At 53.6% G+C, this 15,396-nt stretch overlaps 2 protein-coding genes across 5 annotated transcripts in view; one reads left to right on the top strand and one right to left on the bottom strand.

The window, feature by feature from the left end:
- The window catches only part of Slc66a1 (solute carrier family 66 member 1), a 17,182-nt gene extending 16,029 nt beyond the window's left edge, over positions 1–1,153 (top strand). The window contains exon 10 of the transcript XR_003836443.1: positions 553–1,153. The gene's annotated coding sequence lies outside the window, so the exon portion shown is untranslated. The remainder of the gene's footprint in view (positions 1–552) is intronic.
- A 2,507-nt stretch (positions 1,154–3,660) lies between these two features.
- Capzb (capping actin protein of muscle Z-line subunit beta) overlaps positions 3,661–15,396 on the bottom strand; it is a 101,097-nt gene continuing 89,361 nt past the window's right edge. For 2 of the 4 annotated variants that reach the window (XM_029475859.1, XM_029475858.1), the window contains exons 5-10: positions 14,885–15,026; positions 14,437–14,553; positions 7,885–7,950; positions 7,150–7,226; positions 6,029–6,141; positions 3,661–3,990 (exon numbers count right to left, since the gene is read on the bottom strand). In XM_029475859.1, the coding sequence (XP_029331719.1) occupies positions 6,039–6,141; positions 7,150–7,226; positions 7,885–7,950; positions 14,437–14,553; positions 14,885–15,026 (505 nt within the window). In that variant the 3' untranslated portion in view covers positions 3,661–3,990; positions 6,029–6,038. The remainder of the gene's footprint in view (positions 3,991–6,028; positions 6,142–7,149; positions 7,227–7,884; positions 7,951–14,436; positions 14,554–14,884; positions 15,027–15,396) is intronic. The other 2 variants (XM_021159603.2, XM_021159602.2) reach the window with 1 other exon arrangement.

Raw genomic sequence — 15,396 nt, 5'->3', positions numbered from 1 at the left:
TTTTTGTTTTTCGAGACAGGGTTTCTCTGTGTAGCCCTGGCTGTCCTGGCACTCACTTTGTAGACCAGGCTGGCCTCGAACTCAGAAATCCGCCTGCTTCTGCCTCCCGAGTGCTGGGATTAAAGGCGTGCGCCACCATGCCCGGCTCATCCTACTATTCTTGCAGAGGACCAGAGTTCAATTCCCAGCACCCACATCAGCTTACACCTGCAACTCCAGCTCGAAGTGATCTGATGACTGCCCTCCCCCAATAAGTAAGAAATAAAATAGAAAAATGGAAAAGAAAACCATGGTCGTGGCACAGGCTGATCTCAGCACTGGGAGGCTGAGGCAGGAAGAACACACTGAAGGAGAGCTTGGGCTATAAGGCAAGTGAAAGGTCAGCCTGGGCAATGTAGCAGACCCTTTCTCAAAGGTTAAAAATAAAATAATAAAATAAAATAAAAAAAGAGCACAGTAAGGAGACACAGAACTTATTTATAGAGCAAGGGAAAAAATAGCACTAACTAGTTTTTTTTTTTTTTTTTCTGGGCAACTATCTGTGTACCTCAGGCTGACCTTGAAGCCTGTAGGTAGCCACGGACGATCCCGTCTCCATCTCCCAGGTGCTGGAATCCCAGGCTCACACCACCATCCTGGGCTCTGCAATCTATCTTGGCATATCTTGATTACAGAGAACTCTACCCTTTAAGCAGCAGGCTCAGACAATCGTTTGTGAGTTTGCTCTCTAGTGACTTAAGCATGTTATATTGCACGCAGACAGACCCAGGTCCCAAAGAGAGGCAACCCATATGGCAAAGCTTGTCCCTCAGTAGAATGATGCATCTTTCCTAACTCACAAGTAGCCCTACACAGGTGTCCCAGCCAGAGCTAAACAGCTTGCCTGGTGTAATGGCACAGGCTCTTAATCCCAGCACTCAGAGGCAGGCTGATCTCTATGAGTTCAAGGCCAGCCTGGTCTTCATGGTGAGTTCCAGGCCAGCCAGGGCTACATAGTGAAGCCCTGTCTTGAACAAACAAGCCTAAGCAACTGTACAGTGACATTAAGTGCCAGCCTGCATAGACCCTGTGACAGGAGTAGTCTGTTCATTGTTTCCTACTGTTCTCTGCTGTCTTGCCTGATGCTGATCTAATAAACTCTCTCCTGACCTTTTGTCTTGGTGAATTCTTTCAGTGTGCCCATCACCAGTCTGTCACTGCCGTTCCTAGTATGTCAGGGAGGAGGCACTACCACATACGTATGGCATCAAGGCTATGGAGTGGTGTGAAGAAAAGATTGTCCTGGGCATCAAAAGCCCGAGTCTATTCCACCCTCTGCTGAGGGTGTGTGTGTGTGTGTGTGTGTATGTGTGTGTGTATGTGTTACAGGGCCTGCCTTGAAGTCCTTGGTCACTGGGCTATTGAATGAGGAAATCTTGAGTCAGGAAGTCTAGGGAGGGCTTCAGAGGTTGGAGCCATTATGTATAAGAGCTGAAGACAAAGGTACAGGTAGAGCTTAGACCAAGACAGATTCCTGACCCAGGGCTTCTGCCACAGATTTCTTACCCAGGCTCCTTCCTGTTCTCTGAACAGACTCCAGGTAGTAGCTAGAGAGCCTGTGGGACATGCTACCAGCTGACAAGGCCCAGCTCATGAACAAAAATAGCTATTCAACCCTTACCCTAGCTTGCTCTTTTCGGGCGGGGGGTGTGTGTGTGCTTTTTCCCCCTTTAGATAAGTTTTCACTATGTAGCTCTGGTTGGCTTGAAACTTGCAATGTAAGGTTGTGAGCCACCATGTGGTTGCTGGGAATTGAATTCAGGACCTCTGGAAGAGCAGCAGTCAGTACGCTTAACTCTGAGCCATCTCTCCAGCACAACCTTGAACTTTTAAATCAACATGCAAGAATGTCTCCCCTTCATGTTTGTCTGGCAACCCCGTGCATGTCCAGGGACCAGAGGCATTGGACCCCTTGGAACAAGAGACCTCTGAGCCACCCATTGTGTAGGAGCTGGGAGTCAAGCCTGGGTCCTTCAGGAGAGCAGCCAGTGCTTTTAACCACTGACCTGTCTCTTCAGTCTTGGGATTTCCCCAGAGCTGTCTGCAGCCTGAGAAAGCAGTCTACCCTCTCCCAAGGGTCTTTTCATCTTAAGAATGCCCCAGGGGCTCTGCTAGCCGCCATGGCTCTCCCACTGATGCAGTGAGGCATGCGAGGACAGACGAGAGTGGCCATGGCCTCAAGCACTCTTTGACTTGTCCCACACTGTCCTTAGCCAGGCATCCCCACTGCATAGAGGGAACACAGAGGCCCTTGTATCCCACTCATAGCTCACAGGAAGATGTTTGGGCAAGGCCCACCTTCCCATTGTTCTGGTCCCTAAAGGTTGCTTGAAGGCAAAAACGAGTTGATCTGTGCTTGTCTGCTGCGTTCCCCCCACTTTTGAGTTCAAAGTAACTTAAATGTACACAGCACTAAAAGTAGCTGTGTGTGTGTGTGCATACTTGCACTGCTAAGGGTGCCCTGTGCTACTGGAGGGCTTGGTAACTGTCACCCCACATCTCTCTTAAGTTGTGTGTGTGCACACGCGCGTGCCAGTCAGTTCTCTCCTCTGTGGGTTCCAGGGACTGAACTCAAGCCATTAGGCTTGGTGGCAAGCACCCTTACCCACTAGGCAGTATCTTGCTTGGCCCAGTCTCTAATTTTTGTACTGAGACAGTCTCACTATGTAGGTCAAGCAGGCCTGGATGTTGCTATAAAGATGAGGCTGGCCTTGAATTGGTGCCAACCCTCCTGTTACTTCCTGGTGCTGTAGTTTCAGTGTGTACTGACATACCCAGTTTTCTTTTTTAGTTGAGACAATGTATGGCTGTGTAGGCCAGGCCAGGCCAGCCTCGAACTCAGTCCTCCTGCCTAAGCTTCACCATTGCTCTTGCAGTGAGAGTCATGACATCTGGCCTGCTCACTCTTCCATCTCCCATGGAATCTGTACTTTACATACAACTAAATAAGAGAAACCAGGACTGAGTCAGGGACATCACCAACATGGGGTGGCAAGCATGCAGCCGTCACTCAGGGGAGATGACTGATGAGGCTGGAAGGGTTCAGCAGGTACTGGGCCCTCCTTCAGTCCCCAGGGAAGGCTATGCACGTCTGGAGAGAGGCAGGTGAGCAAGAACGTACAGCCAGCACCGATTGTGTCCCAGTTTCTTTTTATTTATTTTTTTGTTCTTTTTTTCCTTTTTTTTTTTTTTTTAAGTATGGAGGCTCAAGTAGAAGATGTAGATTTTTTGTCTGTTTAAGCTTTACAAAAAAAACCAAAATAAAACAAAAAACTCCTTTTGCATTCCATAAAAATTGACAGAAAAGCACCTGGCCCGAAGAGCAGCCGGTCGCCAGCCCCACCCCCACCCCAGCATGGTCTCCTTGGGACAAGGGTCCACCTGCGCAGGACAGTGCTGAGGACATCACTCCTTCCTCCATAGCTGTCCCCTGTCCCCAGCCCTGACTCCAAGCAACTCCCAAACACACACGGATCAGATCTCCAGTTTTTCTTCTCTTTCACACACCAGTTAGTTCATAAAATTTTGTTTTACATTTTTTACACCAATGTAACAAAAAGATGGAGGGAGCGGTGGGTGTCAGACAGTGTATCTGTGCCTATAAATGGGCAAGGGAAGGAAGGGGGACAGGCGAACAAAACCACACGGTCTCTATGGAAACGTCGTGGGAAGCAGGCCTTGGAGCCAGAGGAGGGTGGTTATCGGACTTTATTTTGGGGGAGATGGCGCTGCGTGGTCGATGCAAACTGTTATGTGACCTGTCAGGGCGGGAAAGGAGAGGGAAAAGGAGCAGAAAACGAGTGTTCTAAAGAAAGGAACCTAACGAGTGCATGGCGTGTCCGGTTAGCGTGAAGCAGAGGTCTTCAACACTGCTGCTTTCTCTTCAAGGCCTCCACCAGGTCGTTCTTAAGCGCTTCTTGCTTTGATTTGTCTGCAAACGTCTGCACAGACCTGCCAGGGAGGAGAGAAGACATCAGCAGGCAGAAGGATGAGAGCGAGGTGGCTGGGGCCACTGTGGAGTGCCAGGCTGCAGTCTGTCCTGGAGAGCAGGAAGGGAGCCCAGGGCCTGCACCTCAGTACCTTGCTGCCACCATGGACACAGGTCATCTCTGCCCAGGCTGTGGGTGACCTGGCCTTTAGGTCCATGGATGGCGACGCAGGCCACAAACTGTTGGGAGCTTTCAGAAACCATGCAGCCCGGCCGGGCCTTTGCCCTCACACCTATTGCCCCCGTTGCTAGCAGAGAGGTGAAGGCTGTGGATAGTGAGGACCTTTTAACGAAGCATCCACCCCACCCCCTCTACCTGCAGCAGAGACTGGCTCCTTACCCTAAAAAACCAGGTGTAGCAACCCCTCATCCCTACCAAATGCGTAGGAACCTGCCTCTGCATGGCTCAGCCACTGCGATCAAGACAAGAGCCTTTGCTGCGCGGGAGTGCTGCTGGCTGCAAACCCAGCCCGGCAGAGCCCTGCACGCCTGCATTCTAAAAGGCAGTCCGTGGAGAGGGACACTCTGGGCCCGCTGTTGTCCACTAGGTTGGTAGGGAAGCACCAAAGCCCACACAGCCAAGGCTTGGAAACTGTTACAATGTAGCAAGGGCTTGGCACACACATCTCAGTCCTCATCAGTAAGCCGACTTCCAGACCAGGCAAGGAGGCAGGGCTGGAGACAGACAGGTCCCGATGGTTCCTTTCACGACACATCGGTTAGTTGAGAGCATACTAAACTATATGCAGCAACTGTTGAGGGCTCATAAGCAGTGGAAGAGGCAGGGCGCATGCTCGGCAAGCGGCTCAAGTTCACAGTGAGAGCTCTATCGGAAGTCCATCCTCAGTGCTGAAGTTGGGGGAGGTGAGGCGGATGGGACAGAGAGAGAGACCGTGGAAGTGCCTGAGGAGTCTTCAAGACGGTGAGGACAGGACCTGAGCTGAGACGCCACTGATGATGTGTGAGCTGCTGCCACTCAAGGATCCCTTTGTCGTCTCTGGGGCTCAGGATCTCAGGCTAGCCTAACAGTGAGGAATGGCATGAGGGTTCAGGTAGAGCTGGGGTCGGGCCAAGGAGTGGGCACATGTGGCCGACGGGCTGGGCTCCCCTCAGGACACCTCCAGCTGGTTTGCTAGGGATGGCAGGAGTATCCCTTAAAAGAGTCTTCTCCAGTGGGAGGCCTGGAGATGCCATCCAGGCTAGAACTGCAGTCTGCTTTGGACCTGAAGTCAGCACATGGCTCAGACCACTGTGGGAGGGGAGTCCCCCAGCTTGGAGCCTCGGTGTAAATCCCAAGGTCCTTGTCTGGGCTGGGCCTTTGGTGTTCAGCCCTGGGGCCTGTGGGTCCTGCGAGCCTTGGTTTAAAGCCTCCCCCCGAGATGCTGGCTATATCTGTATCTGTCTTTGTCATAAGCCAAGTCATGGCTGTTGGTCATTGTCAACAAGCAGGATTGTTTTCCTTCCCATCAGCATGGCCTGCTGGGACAGCTGCAGCTCATTAAGGGAGGGCGTGGGCACAGAGGGCCCAGCAGTGGCCAGCCTGGAAGAGTGTTGGCCCGGCTTAGGGGGCCAACTCAGTCACTCACAGAGAATAAGAAGGAGACCACCTGGGATGTAGCTTGGGGACTGTAAGGTTCTTGGTAGAGGAGGTGGGAGGATCTGGCTGTGCTGTGAGACCCGAGTGAGTGAGCCAGCAGAAGGCAGGGCACACACACAGCCCTTGGCTCCTTGAGCCAGTGGAGTGGGTGCACCTAGCACCCTCTGCTGGAGAGGTGGAGATAGTGCCGCAGATTGAGCTTCATCAGGAGCAAGAGCTCAAACCTGGCCTTTGCCCAGAGTGCAGAGCACACACAGCACACACACGGTCACACTACGGGGGCTGAGACTATGCGTTAATGTGGCTGCCCACCAGCTGTGAGCAGATACAGGTTAGTGGCAGGGTCTCGGCAGGTTGGTGAGTCCTGTTTAGTGGGGAGGCCTCACGCCCTTCAGACAGGATACCTGGGTCGGCTCAATTATCAGGCTGGATGTAGACCTGGCGCTGGGTCAGCACTTGAGAAAGTTCCCTCTGCAACTGCTTAAACTTGTGGTTGTCGGGGAGAGCATCAAGAGATCTACAGAGAGTGTTCAGAGAGGGTGAAGCCACAGCAAGAGAGCAACAGCAATGCCGAACAAGAACCTGGCAGCCGTGGGCAAAGGCAGAGACAGGAGAAGGCCGCCACGGCACTGGAACTGACTGCACACTGCAACCACAGTTGGCAGTGGCCCCGGTCTTTAGGGGCTCTCGGATGCTCCTCATGTTGCCCTCATTTCTGGGAATGGAGGAGTCTGGCCTGGCAGGGGAGGGTGCATTTGGTGCCATGGGCCCCAGTGTCAGGCCTGACAGATCAGATACTCAGGACCACTGGGGACCAGGAGGGGCTGTCTTCCCTAAAGTATGCTGCTGGGTGAACTCACAAGTTACACCCCGCCTTTCTGTTGGGTGCATTAAAACCTGGGCCAGGGAATGACATCAGAAGACTAGGCCCCACAGAGTCACAACAGAGCTGGACTGCAGAGCTCTTCCCAACTCTGCTCTCCTAACCTTGTCGGCACCCTGCCTCCCGGATGGGACAAGGCCACCAAGAAAGGAGTGGGGAAAGAGGAAAGAGCTCAGACAGGATCCTGGCCACATGACTCCAAGGCCAGTGCTATCTCAGTCCCTCCTCAGTTACTTCCCCTGTCCCCAGCTGGGTCCTGCCTCCCACTCCCACTCCACTGGAGCCAGAGGCCAGTGAGTCCTGCCTGCTTCTGCAAAACACAGAGCACGAGACAGCGGCAGGAGCTTTCAAATGGAACCCCAGGCCAGGCTGCTCAGCTCTCTTCAGTGTCTTGAGATCTGTGTGGGGCCTCCCAAACCCAACTCCAAAGGGCCTGGGCACATTCTGTAGCCAGCCCGTGGCCAGCTCCACCATGCAGGTATCAAAGCTTGCTGTGGTCAGTGAGCCCAGAGACCAGACCTGGTAGAGGTCACAGAAAGTGCTGAGCCAACTTCTGAGCCTTTCAAACTGCAACTGTGAAGCCATCCCTGACCTCAGCTCGCTAAGGAATCTGGGACTGCAGCCCCAGGTTTGGTACATTACCTCAGCCCGTTGACGATGTCCTTTGTTTTTCCAAAGTAGATCTCATTCAGCGTGCTTCGGATTTTGTTTTCCATGTCCTGGGAAGGGAGGTGCGTCAGTGGAGCCAGCCCACAGGAAACGAGGCCCACACCCACCTGTAACCTCCCGGCCTGCAGTCCCTGCCTTGGCCACAGGGCGGAGCTGTGGGGCCACTCCCTTGTGTTGAGAGCCGTGCCAGGCTGCCAGAACCCCACCTATAATTTGTGTTTTGGGTCTTTCTTATCCTTAAGCATGGAGGAAGCCAGCACCTAGGGGCTGATGGCCAATTCTGACCACTGCCGGGAGTGGGTCTAAACCACATCACCAGAGCACTGCCTGGCCACCATCTCTGTGAACAGTTCTGTGAAACCAGAGAACATGTCTCCAGTCCAAACAACACCCCCCACTTCCAAACGGGACGTGGTGACAGGCAAGGCTGCAGCAGCCACAAGTGAAGCTGCTCCAAGGCCCCTGGTGTTCCAACGATCTGTTTGCACCCCAAGTTCATCACTGTTCACACACAGCGATCAGGGGAAACGAGGCCTAGCAGAGGCGCTGGGGTGGGTGGGCCTGGAGCCCGGCTTCACTTGCTTCCAAGTGAGATGAAAACTCAGAACACTGTAGGCAGGGCGGGAACAGCTGCAGCACAGGGAGGGAGGCAGTGGAGAGCAGGCAGGCCTGTGCGGCACTGGGGCAGGGTGAACCTGGATCACTCACCTCCACCAGGCGCCCGATGTTGGCTATGTGTGGGGAACAGTCACTCACAGTTTCGTCTTTCTCCATCTGCAGAGATATATTAGTCAGAGAAAGCTGCAGCTCCAGAAAGCAGCCTGACACCACCAACTGACCAACACTCCTGCCCCTCAGTCCTCTGCCCCTGTGTGTCACGGTCCTCTGGCAGCTGGTGGCTCTGTGGAACTGTTGTTATAAGGCCACTTTTCTAGCACCAATGACTTAAGTTTTGGGTTGTAAACAGCCTGGCCAGCAGACCTGAAGTCCTACCATTTCTAGGCATGGCCTGCTGATGCCGCTCTGAGGATGGGCCTCCCACCTAGCTCCTAGGGCCACAACAGGGAGGGCAAAGGCCACCCTGGCCATCACTTTGGCCTTGCCTGTCTTTACATCACTCCTGCAGCCACAGGTAGAAACTGCTACTCAGATTTGGGTGAGGCCTGGTATGGCATTGGAATCCTCCCATATCCCATCATTGACACATCTTGAATGGCTAGCCCAGTAATGGCAGCCATGGACCCTGTCAGCTAACACCTGGCTAGGAGGGACTCCCAGCCCCTATCCCTATCCAGCATCCCCACCACTCCAAAGTCAGGAGCTAGCGGTGCAGGGGAATGTGAGACTCCTGGGTTATAAGGCACAGGGCCAACAGCCAGCTCAGCGCATGAACGGAGGAGTTGGCAGGGAGATAAGGGGACCTGCTGCTGGGTTCTGGTTTTCCTATGGTGAGCTTTACCTCCCTGACAAGGGTGCAACAGAGAGAAGAGAGCAGCCCACCTTCAGATTCACAGGGAACCAGGAGAGTACTAAGTATTTAAAAGCTAAACGAGGGGGCTGAAGGCTCAGTGGTTAGAAATACAGGCTGCTCTTCCAGAGGACTGGGATTCAATTTCTGGAACCCACATGATGGTATGTAAATGTCAGTAACTCCAATTCCTTCCTCCTGGATGGGACAAGGAGTAGTAAAGCCAGGCCGTGTGTAGGGGGAATCCCAGGATGCCAGCAGGGCTGAGTGGCCTGTCACTGCATATGGCAGAGTGGGCCCAATAGGTTCTAACAGATAGGCACCTGCTTATACTACAGTTAGCATTAGAGTTGGACCACTGGGGAACAGTGGGGTGGTCATTTAGCACCTTGCTGTGAGCTGAGAATCTAGTTAAGAGTAATAGGCTAGACCCAAGGGCCTCCCAGAGCCACATGACTCTGCAGAACAGAGTTCTGGTGCTGGCAAGGGATTTGACTAAGAGCTGCCGAAAGGAGGTGGTGATGCGGGCCTGTGAGAGCCATCGGTCCCCTAGTCTAGCTCCTGAACTTTGCTGGGCATCCTTTGGCAAGGGGGTCTCCAGAAGTCTTAGACTGTGAAGTGTCTTCACAAAGCTAGCATAGTGAGAGTGTTCATGACTGCAGTGATAGCCACGGTCCCACTCCAGGTGTGGTGGGGCATGGTGAAGAATGAAAGTCAACTACTAAGACAGCTGCTTAGTGTGCACTGAACACAGCTGGGGAGCACACCTCAGAGAAAGGACGGGACTTCTCACCCAAAGGAGTTCTTAGAAACCAACATCCCACATGGTCCCCGTGTCCAGCTTCAAGACTGCGCAGAGCTGCTCCGGTGGGGGGTTCTGACCAGTGACCTGCACCCCTCGAGATCAGACTCTCTCAGTCCTCTGCTTTATGCAGAGGGAGATTCTTGCCTCTACATGGGAAGGGATGAAGGCTTTAAGGTCTCTCAAGGGCCATTTTAGTGAGTGGTGGCAGCCTGGGGGTGAGCACAGCTTGAGGGGTAAGGGCTCTCCCCACCAGGCAGGTAAGAGCGACTCAGTGCCTCGTCACATGCTTGTGCCTCCAAATCAAGAGCCACCTTCCAGCAGGGAAAGGCCGGAATCCTAGACCTGTGCGCACGTGTATGTGTGTGTGTGGGGGGTGGACTCCTCAGGAGCACACAGGGGTCCTCAAAGCTCAAGCTCCCAGCTCAGGCAGTTTCCGTAGCCCCCTTGCCGTCCTCACGGCAGGCCTCCGTCCTCCCGCACCTGGCTGGGGTCAGCTTGCTGGCAGCGCTGGCTCACCAAAAACAGAACTGTTTTTGCAGTGCATATATCATTACACCCTCGTAAAAGAAGCTGCCAGAAGGAAAACATTTTGATGTTCTGTGGCGGCACAGATGTTCCCCACGGTGGTTCCCACCGAGTCTGGAGTCGGGGCCCAGCTCGCCTGTCTCCATCAAGACTCTTCCCTCCTCTCTCTGGCTGAGGTGGGGGAGAGGCAGGCAAAGCAAGGGCTTGAATGTGGCGGCTGTGGCCTCAAGGAGGGGAAGACGGTTCCCCACTGCCACAAGTGTCTTTCCTCGTCGGCCAGCAGCGAGGTGGCTGCTTCGAGCTCATGCCCAGGTGCAAAGGGCCCTGCTCACCTTGGCATCCGCGTCCTTGCCTGTGCTGCATGCTAAGGCAATGAACATACACGTGGTGCCAGCACATGCTTAGCAGCACACAGCCCTTGTTAAAGCATGCACCGTGCCCAAGTGTGCCCAGCTTGTGCTGTTGACTCGAGGCTGTCAGGCCAGGATTAACCTTGCCACCTAGCCAGAGACAGTGCTCACACAGTGCCCACCCTAGGAAGGAGGAGTGCCTGACTGAGCTGGACCTGAGGAGGCCTTGTGGGCTAAGGAGAGAACCAGATTAGCATGGAGTCAATAGAGCACACAGAACTTTAGAAAGCGTAAGGTCCGGGGCTGGAGAGATGGCTCAGTGGTTAAGGGCATTAACTGCTCTTCCGAAGGTCCTGAGTTCAAATCCCAGCCACCACATGGTGGCTCACAACCATCCGTAATGAGATCTGACGCCCTCTTCTGGTGTGTCTGAAGACAGCTACAGTGTACTTAGATATAATAGTAAATAAATTAAAAAAAAATTAAAAAAAAAAAAGCATAAGGTCTGTCTGCTCACATGGCCATGGAAGGACAGGGCTATAGCCTGGACCATGTTCTGGAGGAGTCTGAAAGCAGCTTTCCTTTTTTTTTTGTTTTTTGTTTTGGATTTTCGAGACAGGGTTTCTCTGTGTATCCTTGGCTGTCCTCGAACTCAGAAATCCGCCTGCCTCTGCCTCCCAAGTGCTGGGATTAAAGGCGTGTGCCACCATGCCCGGCTTGGCAGTTTTCTTAGAGACAACCTCACTGGGGGGTGGATATTATATATGTCTACCAGGAGAGCCAAGGAAAAACCACAACTCAGGGTTCTCAAGTTCTGGGAAGGATCCAGTTCGACCTCTTCCGCCCTCTGGCGGCCCAGCGCCCTGCCTTCCACAGCCAGGGCAGGCCTGTGGGTGGTGGTCTCATGTCAGCTTTTCCTGCGCCAGGTCATCTTATATACAGCACTGAGATGGCACCATCCTGACCACCCCGACCACCCCAGACACCTCAGCCCCGAGCTAAAGGTCTGTCCCAGCCTTCATTCCCACTACCTGCAAGTAAAGGCCACGAGTTTGTCTTCTTTCAAAAAATATCTTGCATGGCCTAACTGCCAAGCCCAGGTCAGGGAGGCCTTTCCCGTCAGGAACCATGGCAAAGACCAGCCGGCGGCTGGGCTTTTCCTGAAGACCTAGGGGTGCTTGTGGTTGCTGGGGGAGGTCTTCTTGCAAATGACCAGCAAACCCAATCTCCTCACTCAACTCATCACCCCACCTTTGTGTCTAACTATTTAGAGTCTGAAAAGAAAATGAAGCGAACATCTGTAGCCCTGCCCCGGATGGGAGTCTTTGGATTTCTTTCCAGAGATTTACGGTCCGCCTCATTCCCACGTCTCTGCTGTCACAGGCGAAGTGACCTCTCCAGGCAGCTTCCTCTTCCTAGCTAGGACTTGGCTTGCTGCTTATTTTCATTTGCTCCTGGCCTTCCCACTGGGGCCTCAGTGGCAGCAGCTTGCCAGGGGCACCTTCTGCCACTCCCTCACATGTGGAGTCCGCCTTGGCAGAAGGATGCGAGGAAGCTGGAATGAGTTCCCCAGAAGGCCTCGCTGCTGTTCCCATCACCCCCAGAAGACTAGCTCCCATCTAGCGGATGTCCCCAAGAGACAGCTCTGAGTGGAGGCAACAAAAGGACACAGTGAAGGGGACGACAACACTCTCAGGGGGGTGTCCTGAGCAGCCGGGACACACAGCTGGGGCCATTTATCACCATGACAGGTGCCACCAAGAAGGGTTCTCAACTCCCTCAATGTATTCTCAGAAGCCATATAAGAAAAACAGGACAAGGAGCAAACCAAACCTGTACTACTGCTGGGACGGGACCCCTGAGAACAGGCCCTGGCCTTCTGTCCATGGGGCCTGGGAAACTGGGAACTGAGCAAAGGCCCTGGGGTCAGGCTGGGGAAGAACAGCACTGGGGACATGGGGACCTGCTCATCCTTGATGAGGCATGCTCCTCACAGCTGGACAGCATGGTGTACAGGTCAGTACTGGGTGAGAATGTTCTTCCTGATGCCGTCGAGTGGGGATGTATGACAGCGGAAGGAAACCCTTTGCCTACCAATTGCCAAAACTGTGTTGCCTGTGTGTGATCACTCCCAAATTGCTGTCACCTGAACTCTGACCCAGAGAGTGTATGGAAGAAAGGGCACTGTATTAGACACATGTGGGTTCAAATCCCGGATCTGGTACTGTGCTCCTAGTCAGTTGTGTAATGGCACGAGAGGGCCTCAGTTCCCTCACCTGTTACGGCAAGTGTCTAGAATCTACTCAACGGAGGGCCGTGCGGGCGGCTGCTTGCTGTGCGCTCATCCACACAACCGTCCTGGAACCCTCGTCCCCATCCAAGGCAACCACAGAAAAAGGTCCAGGTCACACGGGGCTCAGGGTAGAGCCGCTCACCCCCGCTGCCCTGGCTCCTCAGGGGTTTGCTTTGTTAGTGTCCATCTGTCCATCCATCTGTGGCGTCTCCTCTTTAGAGCTGCTCACACGGAGGCGAGCCTCAGCATTAACTAACGTACCATGGATGAATTACAGCCCTGGCCCTAAGGATGATGACAGCAGCACAGATTTCCGCAGGAAAGCCCTGAGAGCACAAGACAGCAGAGCAGAGGCAATGCAGACAAGGTGCACTGAGGGCAGCCACTCAGCAGGCTGAGTTTAGCTTGGCAGGGCTACTGAGGACGGCACTACTGAGCCAGATGCTGGCCATAGGCTGGCAGCGCTGACTTAAACTATTAGGGAGACGGACGACTAAATATGTGCGTGGGTCAGTGTACTCTGGGTATGATTACAGACAGTTTCCAGCAGTAAGAAGGGTGGGAAGTAACCTCCGGATGGACTTAGGGGTTCCCGCCCATTCACTGGGTAGCAGGGAGAAATGGGGGCAGGCTGTGGTGAAGCTGGCTACCCAGAGACTTGGCTGGCCTGCGTCAAGGGCCCGAGACACTGAGGGTGCATGCCCACATGGCAGGATGCGTTCTGAGACAGCCCTGTCTAGAGGACCTGGGCTCCCTGTGGCATCTAACCCTGACAATGGCACAGGTCGTGCACAGGAGACTCTAAGGCTCCAGTGGAAGCCCAGATGTGCCCCAGATGTGCAGGCTGGCACTGGCCTTACTGCCTTTGCACTGCTGTTTTTCAACTGCATGTAGGTTCCTGTGTAGCTTGTAGAACACAAACATACCTAAGAAAGAATTATGAACCCAAACTTTTCTGCCATGTGCTTCTCTTAGGAGCTATCAAAAATAAAATTATCTTGGGTGGTCTGGGTACTGTGAAATGAGCCTGTTAGGCAAGTACTCTATCACTGCGCCTCATCCCCGTCCCCAGCACAATAATCTTGTTGAGAAGAAACCAGACATTCAAGAAAAGGAAGGGCTCTGTGTCGCGGGCTCCACCTGAGGACGGCTGCTGTGTTTAGTCTGCTCCTCTGTGCTCCCCTAAGATGGACATGTGTGTGAGAAGTCCTGAAGGTGTCAAGGTTATAAACCTGGATCTCTGGATGGAGTGTCAAGGGTCTGGAAGCTGCTTGGGTGCATCTAATAGTTCCTAATGTAGATGCTGAGAGTCAGGCATGCAGTGCAGGAAGTGCAAGTCCTATGCTCTGCTCCCAGTCTGAAAGGGGCATCTTAGAATATGGCGGTTAGAGACAGCCAAGCAAAGGACAGGTGAGTAACAGACGGAATGGGCTCGGTGAATCTTCAAGTGTGCAAAGCTGGAAAATGAGCATGCAGAGCCCTGCCTGGTCAGGGAACAAGCAACTGGGAAGGAACTTCGGGAAGCAGTTCACGTGGAGCCCACAGCCTGACTACTAGCAAACTCGGCAAAGTGTGAGCGTGGAAGACGCCAAGCCCTGGTGGATGACAAGCTGACAATCACGCGGTCCTACTAGAGCGGGCAGCTGCCTGTCAGACAGCTGGTGTATAGCCACACGCAGCTCAGTCGGCAGTGATGTTCAAATGCCCCTTAGCAGGTGGACTGGCAGCTGCCCATACATGCCCTTTCTAATCGGGGCAAAGTGCTCATTTGCTTCTGGTACCAGTGGGCACTGGGGAGAGACTGGAGCGGAAGTTCTACCTGTCTGGTTAGGCTGCCTCCCAGGTTCATGGTGCCCGAGCCGGATTTGTTGGTCTGCAGCCATAGCATCACCGTGGAGGTCAACTTGTAATGGGCAGTACGGCCACTGGACTTCTCCTGTGGGACAAGGTTGAGAACGTGACCATGTGAACCTGAGCTGAGGAGGCAGACATGGAGCCCCACCCACCCACCAAGGCCATTCCTCTCTTATAAAATCCCCATGTTTGTACAGGGCAGAACTGTCATTGTGCCTTCTGTTCTCTGGGGTCTTTCAGCATCAATGATCGTGTCACCCTGACTTTACTCACGTGGGTTCTGGACATGTTTAGGAGTTAATACGGGCTCATAGCCTAGCATCTCCCTTGCAGAAGTATCTGGGGGAAGAGCTGCACTGTCGGTGCGGCACCTGCACTGGGAGACTGGCTGCCAGTTGGGGCGTTGTCCGTACCTGCACTTCCACCACGTGGATGGAATCCCAGCAGCCTTTGATCTTCTTGGATCCATCTCCAGCCTTCTTTATGAGGATCACTCCAGCAAAGCCATGATCAAGATCCCAGAGGTAGACTGATGAGACCCCACCTTCAAAATACCTGCAAGAGACATGCCCATGAACCGTTAGATGCCAAGGCAAGTTCTGGGCCTCTGGCCTGGGCACCATGTAGTAGCATTGATGCTCTTAGATGACACTCTCAATGCCTGTCTAGGATTAAGGACCCTCCACACGAGAACCCAGGGGTGACATTCTGACCTGGCCTGACCCTCCTAAGGCTGCAGAAGCCCAGGAAGCGCAGTCTCTGAGGCTGAGCTCTGTCTCTGTCGTGTGGACTGAATGAACTCTAGGCTTCAGCTTCCTATCAGTCACAAGATGCAGCATGGTGTGTCCCTCCTCATCACAGAGCTGGCCATCACCTCATTTAACATTTCTATTGGGGCTGGAGAGATGGCTCAGTGGTTAAGAGC

This window comes from Mus caroli, chromosome 4 (assembly GCF_900094665.2).
Source record: "Mus caroli chromosome 4, CAROLI_EIJ_v1.1, whole genome shotgun sequence".
Classification (NCBI taxonomy): Eukaryota; Metazoa; Chordata; class Mammalia; order Rodentia; family Muridae; genus Mus; species Mus caroli.
This window is presented reverse-complemented; position numbering and strand designations above follow the sequence as displayed.